The sequence below is a fragment of the Chiloscyllium plagiosum genome, chromosome 11 (assembly GCF_004010195.1).
Source record: "Chiloscyllium plagiosum isolate BGI_BamShark_2017 chromosome 11, ASM401019v2, whole genome shotgun sequence".
In the NCBI taxonomy this organism is placed as follows: Eukaryota; Metazoa; Chordata; class Chondrichthyes; order Orectolobiformes; family Hemiscylliidae; genus Chiloscyllium; species Chiloscyllium plagiosum.
In genome coordinates, this window is record NC_057720.1 from 59,673,491 (window position 1) to 59,688,093 (window position 14,603).

A 14,603-nucleotide genomic window follows, 5' to 3' on the forward strand; every position below is an offset into this window, starting at 1 on the left:
AATGTCTTTTCGCAAAATGACTTCATTCTGATGAAATTAATGTGACAATAACAGTAGACGCAATTCATTTGCAGTGAAAACAAAGGACTTGTTGAGAAAATTGCAAGCCAAGAATGCTAGACAAATTATTTCTAGCTATAGGACTAAATCAAATATTAAGCCAAACGGCCCTAAAACGAGATCCGGGATGTTTCAATAATCCAAATATTTGCTCAGTGAACAGATTAGTACTCCCTTTGACATCAAGGCCACCCACATTAAACCAACTGTGGCACCAAGGAATCTATCAAAACAACAGTAAAGAGCAAAAATAAAAATACTGTCTGGCAGGTGAAGTTATACCTCATGTACAACGTGACCTTGAGGTTATGAAAAATCTCTCAATCCCAGGATTTAACTCAAACCATTGCTTAAGGGAAGATCCTTATGGCGAAGCAGCAAAAGGGCTGAATAGCGTTTTGTTCTTGCCTATTGTAGGGCCTTCAACTATATTTAGTGGGCGGCACGGTGGCACAGTGGTTAGCACTGCTGCCTCACAGCGCCTGAGATCCGGGTTCAATTCCCGCCTCAGGCGACTGACTGTGTACAGTCCAAAGATGTGCAGGTCAGGTGAATTGGCCATGCTAAATTGCCCGTAGTGTTAGGTAAGGAGTAAATGTAGGGGTATGAGTGGGTTGCGCTTCGGCGGGTCGGTGTGGACTTGTTGGGCCGAAGGGCCTGTTTCCACACTAAAATGTAATGTAATGTAATGTAATCTAATCTAATCTAATACACCTCCAATACTACAAGGGGCCCATAGTGCTTTACAGATTAGGTTGATGAATGACAAACAAATAGCAGTGACATTCATTTGAAATGAGAGAAAGCCTAACTACTCCTCTGACATTCAACCAGACTGCTATGTCCGAGACCTTCATCAAGATTTTGGGAATCATCATTAACCAGAAATTAATAGAACTAGCAATGTCAACATGTGGCTGCAAGAGTAGAACAAGGCTCAAAGTTTGGGAGAAGATCTGTAGCTCGGGTGCTCATTGTTGTGGTTCTGTTCGCTGAGCTGGGAATTTGTGTTGCAGACATTTCGTTCCCTGTCTAGGTGACATCCTCAGTGCTTGGAAGCCTCCTGTGATGTTTCCTCCGGCATTTATAGTGGTTTGTCTCTGCCGCTTCCGGTTGTCAGTTTCAGCTGTCCATTGCAGTGGTCGGTACATTGGGTCCAGGTCAATGTGCTTATTGATTTGAATCTGTGGATGAGTGCCATGCCTCTAGGAATTCCCTGGCTGTTCTCGGTTTGGCTTGTCCTATAATAGTAGTGTTGTCCCAGTCGAACTCATGTTGCCTGTCATCTGCGTGTGTGACTACTAAGGATAGCTGATCGTGTCGTTTTGTGGCTAGTTGGTGTTCATGGATGCGGATCGTTAGCTGTCTTCCTGTTTGTCCTATGTAGTGTTTTGTGCTTACATCATTAACATAATGGCTATTGACCATATGCCTAGTTGGAAGTAGCTGCAACACAAGAACATTGGCAGAACAGTTTGATTGGTGGGTGCCATTTGACTCAAAAACACCACTTCAATTGTCAGCAATAGTCTTGCAGTGTGATTCCAAAGATGCACGGAGATTCATTTATAATGTCACATATTTCCTTGATAACTACCACAAATAAGAAAGAAATAAGTTGCATCAAGACACTGTTCAAAAAGGGCCACAACACCTTGCAATGCACCTGCAAAAAAAAGGAGTAAGAAGAACACTTTTACAATGTATTTGCCAAAAACGGATACAGCTGGAACTGACAACCGGAAGCGGCAGAGACAAACCACTATAAATGCCGGAGGAAACATCACAGAAGCGCTTCACAGGAGGCTCCCAAGCATTGAGGATGTCACCTAGACAGGGGACGAAACGTCTGCAACACAAATGCCCAGCTCGGCGAACAGTAGAACAAGGCTGGATAGTCAGCAACAAATGAATCATCACCGTTCCTGCTTAAATCACCCACAAAGCTTACATCATTAACATAATGGCTATTGACCATATGCCTAGTTGGAAGTAGCTGCAACACAAGAACATTGGCAGAACAGTTTGATTGGTGGGTGCCATTTGACTCAAAAACACCACTTCAATTGTCAGCAATAGTCTTGCAGCGTGATTCCAAAGATGCATGGAGATTCATTTATAACGTCACATATTTCCTTGATAACTACCACAAATAAGAAAGAAAATAGCCAGAATGTAATGGGAATACCCATCACTTTCAAGTTTTTTCCTCAAAGTCATATACCATCCAGACTTGAACCGCCATCATCATACCTTCCCTATTGCTGTGTCAGAATAATGGAAACAAAGTTTGGCAGCATCACCACAAGGATTGTAGCTGTTCAAGGAGAACACCCAATCTTCCCATGGGAAATAGAAAGGGGCAGATTTATAAGTGTAACTCATCTCCCAAACATAATCACAAAATTTGATGATAGCTTTCACACAAACAAGACAATGATGCTTATCTCAGCTAAATTTAACAAGTGCTTGCTTCCAAACCTTGTACTTACTCGGTCATGCAGAAAGATCAGTGCTTGGAGCACATCAAAGATACCTGCACAGATCTCGTCTGCTGAAAGATCTTCAAGGATGATATGCAGAGGTTGCACACGTTCAGTAACCAAGTGGATTCCATCAACTTCAACTGTGCTTGATAAGAACCTCAACAGGCATGGATGGCGTAAAGTTTTCAAATGCTGAAATATACAGGTGATGATATTTACATTTTTAACTCTCAAAACAACTGCAATAGATATCCTTTTTCAGAGCATTTAACTGTTGTATCCTACAAACAGAATTCACGGGCTTCTGAATGCATATTAACTTTACTGTTATTGAAAGAAGTGCTTTGCTAACTTGAAAAAGTTTCCTCCACACATTAAAGAAAACACTAGATACTTCCTCCAAGTCTGACACCATTTACCTAAATTCAACACCTCCATGACTATAATCACTGTATCAAGACTAAACCAAAACTGCTGTAACTAAAATTGTGTGCAAACAACTGGTCATCATAAAGCTAATCAACATTGTTCCATTGAAAGGTTAAACTGAAACACTTACTGTAAATGTTAACTCTAAATCTTAACATGCTTGCAAATATTGAAACCTTTTACAGTTCCAGAATCTATTCTTTTTACGTCCATTTCTAATATTCCTTTTCAGTTACATGTTGACGATGGAGCAGGTGGTTGTTCAGTTGGGAATTCTCCAAAGTGCCACGGTCAGTATTTATTCCTCAACAAACAGCACTAAAATAGATCATCCTTGTCTCACTGTTTATGAGGCCTTGCTGTTTGCAAATAAATTGTCATGTTTTCTTAATTACCAGAAGTGACTGCATTCAAAATATTTCATTTTACTCTAAAATGCTGAGATGTTGCAGTTGTGAATGTGCATGCTCACTCATTCTTTGATGAAACCAGATGCAAAAATCTCCTGATTTAATTTTGTACAATGAAACACAAACAGAATGTTGAAAGAACACCAAAATCAGTTAGCATCTGAAGTACAAACTTGCCCTTTCTCTTTACAGATGAAGACGGATACATGGCAAATAAACTTAAATTGTGTTGCCTTGATCATTCATACCAACGTTTCCTTGCTGAGTTATTCTGAAGTTGAAACAAGGCTATCCGGGACACAACACTACACACAATGTTTGCTTTCAATTGATTAGATTAGATTCCCTACAGAGTGGAAACAGGCCCTTCGGCCCAACTAGTCCACACCGACCCTCCAAACAGCAACCCACCCAGACCCCTATACCTAACAATGCAAAGTGGCAGACATACCCCTACCTACACATTTGGGTATGAAAGAACTTGGGTGGAAGGCTATAATGGCATAACAACCATCAGTTACAGTTGAGGTCAGTTTCAAAGAGTCCAAAAGTTGACAAATTACTAATAGTAACCTGGACTATTTCATTGAAACAACTGATACCTGGTTAATCACGGTCCCTTCCACATCTGATTTTCCCAGCTCCAATTTCCTCCCTTAGCTAACATGGAAGAAAGAAACTCCAACAGAATGCAGCCATAAAATGGCTGGCATCAATCCCTAAGAAAGCATGTCACTTACAGTAGCAACTTCTGCTTGACAGGTGCAATAATACTTCCACAATGTCATAAAGCATCTATCACAAGTTGAAAGCTCACTCATCGCCACACACTTCTTATCATGGTAGTGGAGAAGTAGAGTGAAAAAGCCTAGAGTCATAGAGATGTACAGCACAGAAACAGATCCTTCAGTCCAACTTGTCCATGCCAACCAGATATCCTAAATTAATATAGTCCCATTTGCCAGCATTTGCCCATATCCCTCTAAACCCTTCCTATTTGTATACCCATCCAGATGCTTTTCAAATGTTGTAATCTTACCAGCCTCCACCACTTCCTTGCAGGTCATTCCATACACGTACCACCCTCAGCATGAAAAAGTTGCCCTTTAGGTCCCTTTTAAATCGTTCCCCTCTCACCTTAAACCTAGGCCCTCTAGTTTTGGACTCGCCCATGCTGGGAAAAAGATCTTGGCTATTCATCCTATCCATGCCCCTCATGATTTTATAAACTTTATAAGGTCACCCCTCAGCTTTCAATGCTCCAGAGAAAATAGCCCCAGTCAATTCAGCCTCCCCCTAAAGCTCAAATCATCCAACTCTGGCAACATCCTTGTAAATCTTTATTGAACTCTTTCAAGTTTCACAATATCTTTCCTATAGCAAGGAGACCAGAACTGAACGCAGTATTCCAAAAGTGGTCTAACCAATGAGCTGTACAACCGCAACATGACCTCCCAAATCTTATATTCAATACACTGACCAATAAAGGCAAGTGTACCAAATGCCTTCTTCACTATCCTGTCTACCTGCGACTCCACATTCAAGAAACTATGAACCTGCATTCCAAGGTCTCTTTGTTTGGTAATGCTCTCCAGGACTTTTAAGTCATGCCCTGAATTGCCCTCCCAAAATTCAGCACCTCACTTTATCTAAATTAAACTCCATCTGCCATTCTTTAGCCCATTTCCTCAAAATGCACTGGGACCTTAATCAGCTGGGCCAATGTTCTTCACTGTCCGCTACACCACCAATTTTGGTGGCATCTTCAAACTTTCTAACGACACCTCCTACAGTCACATCCAAATCAACAAAATGCAGTGGACCCAGCATCAATCTTTGCAACACACCAATGGTCACAGGCTTCTAGTCCGAAAAGCAACCCTCCACCAACACCCTCTAGTTCCTACCTTTCAGCCAGTTCTGTATCCAAATGGCTAATTTTCCCTATATTCCATGTGATTTAACCTTATTACCCAGTCTACCATACCGAACCTTATCGAAGGCCTTACTGAAGTCCATGTAGATCATGTCAACCATCCTGCCTTCATCAATCTTCTTCGTCATTTCTTCAAATATTCAAAGTTAGTGAGACATGATTTCCCATGCACAAAGCTATGTTGACTGTTCCTAATCAGACTTTGCCTTTCCAAACACATGTAAATTTTGTCCCTTAGAAACTCCTCCAAAAACTTGCCCATCACTGATGTCAGGCTCACCAGTCTATAGTTCCCTGGCTTTTCCTTACTAGCTATCTTAAATAGTGGCACCACGATAGCCAACCTCCAGGTCTTCCAGCACCTTATCTGTGGCTGTTGATGATACAAATATCTCACCAAGGAGCCCAGCATGCACTTCCCTAGTGCCTGACAAAGTTCTAGGGTACACCTGATCAGCTCCCAGGGATTTAAGCTATCCGACACTACCTCCTCTGTAATATTTACACTTTTCAAGATAAAAATCAGACAACACCAGGTTATAGTCCAACAGGTTTAATTGGAAGCACTAGCTTTCAGAGCGCTGTTTCTAATTGAACTTATTAGACTATAAACTGTTGTGATTTTTAACTTTGTACACCCCACTCCAACACTGGCATCTCCAAATCAAGATATCGCTGTAATGTCAAAAGATTAAATTTGAATATCTCTCTGGACATTAATGTAATATTAAATGGTTAAGCTGCACTGACTGAACATTCTGAAAGTGGGTGGGGATGACATTCAAACATGAATGCAGATTACTCCCACTCCATTTAGACAGTCGTTTACTACTACCCCCTACTATTATCAAATTAAAAACTCTCATTCAATCTCTTCCATTCAGAAATACTTTCATAGCCATTCCCCAACCAATCAGGTTCGTTTGCGTGATCATCCCTAATGCTGAAGCCTATCACACCTACATTTTCTGAGGAACAAGCAGAGCCTGAACTCATTTGCGGGGCCACCCCGAAGCTAGGACACATCACACCTACATCGTGACTCAGAGATTCCCCAACGCAAAATCATCTGCATAACGATTCCCCAGGATTAGGGCACTTCCATCATCGTGGGGTGGGGGTGGCCAGAGTATCTATAAGCATTGCCAACTGATCTGGAAAAGGGGATGTGTTTTCTTTGGTTGGGGTCTCTCTTCTGACTCAATTTTGCACGCCTGCGAAGACTATCAGAGGGGTCACCTCGCAGAAGTTGGTGTGTGCGAATTGCATCTCATGTGTGAAATCTCAGGAAAAGAACCTAACATCGTGACTTATTTCCCCAAGTTCTCTTGCTTCCATAACCTTCTCCACAGTAAACACACGTTTAGTATCTCACCCATCTCCTGTAACTCCACATAAGTGGCCTTGCTGATCTCTAAGGTTCTCCCCCATGATGAGGCGAGAAGCCTCCTCATCATCTTATGGTCTACTTTGGCCGTCTTCGAGTTAAGGGCTCTCCCCACCTTGGAGCAGGAACAGGTTCCCCCTCCCCAAACTCTCACGGCAGAGGCAGGATCACCCCAAAGTCTGGGGGAGGGGAAGGGAATGGCAGGGCAGGGCTAGAAACATGCTTACCCACACACCCCCTTCCCTCAGGGCAGCATCACCCTCCCCAGGGGCCTCCACTACCTTGGCTGCCTTGTTGACGGCCTCCTCGTTCCCCCGCTGATAGATGAACACGGACACCGGCTGCTCTTCCTCCAAAACCGCCCGATAGACGCTCAGACCGGCGGGCAGAGTGAACGGCGGCTCTTCCAGCCGGCAGCTCCGGGCCGCACTGCTCTCTGCGCCCATGTCCTGGGAAAGCAGGGCGTCCGAATCCGCTGGGAAACCGGACAACAATCTCCAAAGAACAAGTGACCCCCCAACACTTCCGGCTGACCCGGAAGCACTGTCTGTGCACCCATTCCCGCGCACATGCGCATTGCGAGGAGCGCCCTCAGGATCAGGGGCTGAGACTGTGGTGTAAACAGTCAGCTGCTCTCACAGGCACAGAGTTTGGTACCAACACCCTAACAATGATGGCTCTTTAAAATAAAACAAAACTGCGGATGTTGGAAATCTAAAACGAAAATAAGAACTGCAGTAAAAAAAACTCAGCAGGTCTGGCAGCGTTTGTGGAGAGCAAGCAGAGCTAACGTTTCGGGACCAGTAACCCTTCTTCAGAATGAGTGGTCTTCGTCTCCCTTTCTTCCTCATTGAGAATCATGTAAAACCCCTGAGAATATACTCAGGCCCATCTGTCAAGGTACAAGAGAAGAAAGGATGAAATCATTGACAGTCATTAATTCATGCAACGTGGAGATGTAGAAAGTTAAAAATCACTCAACACCAGGTTATATTAGACTATAAACTGGTGTTGTATGACTTTTAACTTTGTAGACGTCTCCAGATGGTAGAAAGAAGTGAGCACTGTGTCACCAATTGTTTGAATTTCTTGAATGAATATGCATAAATAATGCAATAAATAATACCTTCAGACATTAGGGAAAGGAAAAACAATGAGGACACTTGGAATATTTCATCTGGAACTTAAGGGATGGTTATTTATCTGAAATGAGATAAAATCTTAAAAAAATTGAAAAATTAGAAACTAGAAAACGGAGAAGATTTCTAACACTAAGATTTTTAGCTCCTCAAATATAAACCTGTGTTTGGGATCAGTGCCCATTTGGCATCTTATAGACATGATATGGAGGCACCAAAAGTGTTAAATTGGGGTGGACAAAGTCAATAATCACACGACACCTGGTTATAGTCCAACAGGTTTATTTGAAACTGCAAGCCTTTGGACCCTCTGCTGAGGAAAGAGCAGGAGCTCTGAAAGTTTGCACTTTCACATAAGCTTGTCAGACCACAACCCAGTATTGTGTGATTTTTCATTTTATAGACCAGCTTGGCAAAGGTTTTTTTTGTATTTGCAATTCTAGATGAGCCACAGGATTCCAATGTTTTACAGGACAATTGCAACATTTAAGAAGCATTTGGATGGGTATTTGAATAAGAAGGGTTTGGAGGGATATGGGCCGGGTGCTGGCAGGTGGGACTAGATCGGGTTGAGATATCTGGTCGGCATGGACGGGTTGGACCAAAGGGTCTGTTTCCATGCTGTACATCTCTATGACTGTTTGGTATCATCTAAGAGTCAGAGGGAAAACAGGTGCATATTAAGACTAGATTCCCTACAGTATGGAAACAGGCCCTTTGGCCCAACAAGAATACACCAACCCTCCAAAGAGTAACCCGCCCAGACCCATTCACCTATATTTACTCACAACTAATGCACTAACACTATGGGCAATTTAGCATGGCCAATTCACCTGACCTGCACATCTTTGGATTGTGGGAGGAAACCCACGCAGACATGGGGAGAGTGTGCAAACTCCACACAGACAGTCGCCCGAGGCTGGGATCGAACCTGGGTCCCTGGTGCTATGAGGCAGCAGTGCTAACCACTCAGCCACCATGCCACCCTATTTGTAGCACATATTAACAATATCCTGACAAATTCCTACTTAATTTAGGGTGCTATCAAAAGAATTGGTGGGCGTGTAAATGCAATGTTGCAGACTTAGATCAGGTAGTTCCGTTGTTATTGTAGAAATTGAAGTTTAAGGTGGGAAGATGTAAAAATTAGCACAAACAGGATTCTGAAGTACATCTGTATACTCCTTACCAGGTGGCAACTCTGATTCACCTGAAGAATACCCTTTTACTTGATTGTTAATACTGTGGAAGTTTGACTAATATGTTCAAATGCTGATCATGATGAGAAAGAACACGAAGGAAAAGCATAAAATTAAAGAGCCCAAAGAATGTTAGAAATAAAGCAAAAGGAAAAAAGTATTAAGAAAGATAACTTTGCTGGGAAAAGCAGGAAGTCCAGCTCTGTACAAGAACAAATTTAGGCAGCTATGGAACTTAACAATTAGTTATTAAGGAGGAACAAAGGCCTTTGACAGATCACTTTAAGTGAGCTCGGATACTGCCTGACCTGCTGTGTTTTTCTAGCACCACTCTAATCTAGATCACTTCAAGTACCTACGAGGAAAGACAATAGGGGTTTGAATAAAGAGTTTAATGAACAAGCACATGAGGTGGAAAACAATGAGGAATGAGTTTAAGGCATTAAAAAAAAACAGTCAGTAATCAGGTTTAAACAAGGACATGAGGTAATGAGTATGTGACCAAACCTAAGAGATATCAATACTTATTGTCATCACCCGAGTCAGTACAAGGGCAGTTTCGTCATTGCTATTCTATAAAATGTGATCAAAAGACTAACAAGTTCATCACAAGCACAGCAGGAATGCGGGAAGGGCATCATATTCAACAGCATGAGTTTGGTTGACATGTTTAGTGGACAAAAATTTTATGAATACTAAAGATTGTGAGTGCCATTTTCGGAGTAGTCTGAGAGAGCAGAGGTTGGTAAATGCTGGTACCGCTACTCTGCTGAGGTTTTAGAACCTCTAAATAGACTAGGGCTTGGTGTCTTGTTACTCTGTAACTGTGATACTGTAGTAAATGTTTAAATAAATGTGCTAAACCTTTAACGGACTGCTTGTAAGAATTTTATTCCAGACAATTGAATGATCACAGGGAAAGAACAAGGTAAAGTTCAGTAGACTCCAGTAGGGAGTCTTCCCTTACCCACTGAAGCTCTCGGGAAGGCTTCAAAAACGAGTCTGACCAATTACCATGTTTGCTACCTGACACAGAATTAGAATTAGCTTTATTGTCACATGTACTCACATGAGGACAGTGAAACGTTTACAAGTCACCACTTATGATGCCAGATTAGGTACAAAGGTGCCTAATTACAGATTCTGAGGAATAAATTTGAAAAATACAAAAATCATAATAAAATAGAAACATAAAGAAATAAAAAGTTTCAGAATTACAGTCCTTCCACCCCAGCCCATGCCTCCAGACTACAAAAGGAACAAAAAAGAAATTGTATAAATAAATAGTTAATTCTCTGAACAAGGGGTATACAAACACAAATACAGGGCTTTGAAGTACTGTATTCAAACCTAGGTAATAACCCTTAATCCCCTTACTAGTGACAAATTAATCTATCTCTAACTTAAACACGCTCAATGACTTGGACTAAGCCTTCTGCTGCAATGAGTTTTACATATTCACCACACTCTGGCTGAAGAAATTTGTCCTCATCTCAATTCTACACTTTGAGGCTGTGTCCTTAGGTCCAAGTGCCTCCTATGACTCCACATCCGTTGGAGACAGTTGAGGAAGAGTTGTTAGATCTGAAGTGTGAACTCTGATTTCTGTCCACAGATGCTGCTAGACCTGAGCTTTTCCAGCAATTTCTATTTTTGTAACTGTGCATAGGCCTTCAGTATTCTGTAAATTTTAATGAGATCCCCCTCATTCTTCTAAACTCCATGAAATACAAACCCAGAATCCTAAATCACTCCTCATATGACAAAACCATCTGTACCAGGATCATTCTTGTAAAACTCCTCTGGATGCCCTCCAAGGCCAGACATCCTTCCAACTGAACCTGGATGTAGATAAATGTGAGGTACTGCAACTTGGAAAGGCAAATCAGAGCAGGACTTATACACTTAATGGTAGGTCCTGGGGAGCATTGCTGAACAAAGACCTTAGCGTGCAGGTTCATAGTTACTTGAAAGTAGAGTCACAGGTAGATAGGATAGTTATTTGTAAGAATGTGAACTTTCCTTACTTGCATTGACTATAACACAACTCTAGCCCCATTAGTTTAAATGGTGCATTGACTATAACACAACTCTAGCCCCATTAGTTTAAATGGAACAGCTATTATGCGATTTTCTTATAACACAAGATTGCACGGGACCAGAAATATTGTGTTATATCTGAACTGACTGTATTTCAGAACCCATGGTTGTTTCTCTCCGGTCCAGGTGATTTTCCATCTTTAAGCTCCCACAGATCTTTTCCTTAGTGATGGCCACTACACTCACTTCTGACCCGAGTCTCAAAGTTCAGCTATGCAACTGGTGTCTTCTACCATGAAGACAAAAACAAAGTACCTATTCAGTTCCTCTGCCTTTTTTTTGTTTCATATTACTACTCTCCAGCTGCAACACTGCCTGGTTCAGGAATTGCACCATCTCGGATCATAAGACCCGACAATGGATAGTGAGGAAAGCTGAGAAGATCATCGGGGTCTCTTTTCCCTGCATTAAATTTGTGAGAGGTAATTTCGGTTTAAACTTTAAGATGTGCCTGGACCACAGACTGATCTATAATAAAAGACAAAACTTTTGTTTCTTTTCTAACAACTTGGGGGCTCGTCATCCGGGATCAACACTCCGGCCGCAAGGGGAGTTGAGGAAGGATATCGGAGAAGGTGCACCCTGCTGAGTTCAGCAGTCCCTGATTCCTTGCTTGTCGCCCCGCGCGGCTTGAGCGAGTGATATCCGGGAGGCTCAGGAAAACAAAGGAGGGGTGTACCCGAGGCAGTGGGGACGGTTAACGATCGAGTAATTTCGGTGCACCGAACCCAGGTAAGAAAAAACTTGCGGGGACCGTGTTTCCGGAGGACTGGGTACCTACGGGGTGCCTGTGGATTTTTTCTACAGAGACGTGGGACTCAGGAATCTGGAGACCGGGGCTCGCCTGTGAGGGATTTTGCAGAGACAGTGTTTGAGGAGGAACGTGTACCTACGGGGTGCCTGTGATTTGTGTCACAGAGACGTAGGACACAGGAATCCAAAGACCGGGGGTGCCTGCAAAGGAACCTGGGCAATCACGGGACTGAAGGTCCGGGAATTGGCTACATTGTGATAGATTATCACGGGAAAAATACAAAGTCCTCGGAAATGGGAAATAATTGGGATCAGGGTGGAAGAAAGGGAAAATCTAAAAGGAAGATGGTAAAATACTGTCAAAAGTGGTCCCAGAAACCTATTCAGGGCAACTCAGTGTGGTGGCCTAGATTCGGTACTGACGAAGACTGGGTCCGGCAAGCCCGCATTTTATATGTCAATTCAAAGCCTGATGTTAATCTGGAAGAAAGTGATTATGCCCTTTGTTGGCTACCGGTTACGATATCTTGCCAAATGCAGGTAACCAATAAAGACTCGAAAGGGCAGAAAGAATGGGACCCTTTAGATCACTTACCGCCGCCCGACGTGACCCCGTCTGCCCCACAGAATGTTCCTTCGGGTGACGACGATTCAGGGGAAGGGGAAGAAAATGGGGAGGAACCACAAACTACCTCAGGGGTACAGACCAGATCTCAAGCTGGAAAGGGTCACAGACAAAACCCTGTCACAATTGCAAGAATGATTCCACTCCGGGAAGTGCCCATGGGGGGCAAGGAAGGAAGGACGGGATATGTGAACGTCCCCTTGACGAGTACTGAAGTACGGAATTACAGGAGGGAGATGAAGGGTCTACTAGAGGACCCCATAGGACTTGCTGAACAATTGGATCAGTTCCTGGGTCCGAATACTTACACGTGGGAAGAGATGTGTTCCACCATGAAAACATTGTTCTCTAGCCAGGAGCGTCAGATGATACGACAAGCTGCGCTCTTGGTCTGGGAGAGAGAGGGGGGAGAAGGAGGGAAGCAGAAGTTTCCCCTCACCGATCCCGAGTGGGATAAGAACACGGAGGGAGGACGGCACAACATGAGAGACATGCGGGAATATTGAATAAAAGGAATAAGACACGCAGCCCCAAAGGGGCACAATTTTACCAAGGCCTTTGGTAACCATCAAAACCCGGAGGAAACCCCTACGGACTTCCTAGACAGAATTAGGAAGAATTTGCAGCAGTTTGCTGGGGTGGACCCTGAGACAGACGTGGGGCAACAACTCATACGGGTAGAGTTTGTATCAAAAGCCTGGCCGGACATACGAAAGAAGTTAGAGAAAATGGATGATTGGGATAGTAAATCTTTAAGTGAATTACTACGAGAGGCGCAAAAGGTGTTTGTGAGAAGGGACGATGAGAAGCAAAGGAAGGCGACAAAGATAATGATGCAAACGGTGCAACAAATGACAGCTGGAAGAAAGGAAAAGGGAGAGCCGGGGCAGAAACAGGAAAGGGGAGAGTCGTGGCAAGAGCAGAGGAAAAGAGAACCATGGCCGGAACAAAGGAAGAGTGGAGGAACGCGAGACCACGACAGGGAAACGAAGAGGACACTCAGATGTTACTATTGTAATGAAAAGGGACATTTTAAACGGGAGTGCTCCCGCTACAAGCAGGAGGTGAGGTCGTACGCCCTGATGGAGGAAGATTAGGGAGGTCGGGGGTTCCTACCCTTGGGGCAAAAGGACTAGCGACAGGAACCCCTGGTAAACTTGAAAGTAGGGCCCCAAGGATCGGAGATCACATCTATGGTGGACTCGGGAGCCGAAAGATCAAGTATAATCCAAATACCCCCCGGCACCCGAGCAGGAGGAAAAGTTATGGGGGTACCTGGAATTGGAGGACAGAAATTACAAGTCCCAGTGGTAGAGGACGTGGAAATTGGATATGAAAACAGAACTACTAAAAGAGACCTCCTTCTACTGCCATTGGCGGGATTTAATTTGTTAGGAAGAGACTTGCAGGTCAAACTAGGGATCGGAACGGTACCAAATAACGGAGAAATGGTGGTAAGGTTGTTCGCCCTCACCGAAGAAGATGATCAACAAATAGACCCGGAAGTATGGTACCGAGAGGGGAACAGAGGGGGTCTAAACATCAAACCTCTCCAAATCACCATGTTACCAGGAAGAGGCCCGGTAAGAAGGAAACAATACCCGATTGCTATGGAAGGACGGGAGGGGTTACAACCTGTGATAGAAAGATTAATCACAGATGGACTACTGGAGGAATGCATGTCCCCCTCCAATACTCCAATACTCCCTGTGAGGAAGCCGAACGGGACATATAGGCTGGTGCAAGACCTGCGGGGGTTGAATGAAGTAGTCCAGGCTAGATACCCGGTGGTACCTAATCCCTACACGTTAATGAGTAAAATTCCCCCCGAACATGAATGGTTCAGCGTAATAGATCTGAAGGATGCTTTTTGGAGTTGCCCCCTTGACGAAGAAAGTCGGAACCTTTTTGCCTTTGAATGGGAGAATCCCTTCACAGGACGAAAGCAACAGTTAAGATGGACGGTCTTGCCGCAGGGATTCACGGAGTCACCCAATTTGTTTGGACAAATACTAGAGCAGATCTTAGAAGGATTTCAGTGTAACGCGGAGAATCAATTGCCCCAATATGTCGATGATC

General features: G+C 43.5%; 1 protein-coding gene across 5 annotated transcripts in view; it reads right to left on the reverse strand.

Annotated features, from left to right (window-relative positions):
* scyl3 (SCY1-like, kinase-like 3) overlaps positions 1-7,236 on the reverse strand; it is a 30,553-nt gene extending 23,317 nt beyond the window's left edge. For all 5 annotated transcript variants that reach the window (XM_043699487.1, XM_043699485.1, XM_043699488.1 and 2 more), the window contains exons 1-2: positions 6,990-7,236; positions 2,553-2,738 (exon numbers count right to left, since the gene is read on the reverse strand). In XM_043699487.1, coding sequence (XP_043555422.1) covers positions 2,553-2,738; positions 6,990-7,154 — 351 coding nt within the window. In that variant the 5' untranslated portion in view covers positions 7,155-7,236. The remainder of the gene's footprint in view (positions 1-2,552; positions 2,739-6,989) is intronic.
* Positions 7,237-14,603: the final 7,367 nt, after the last annotated feature.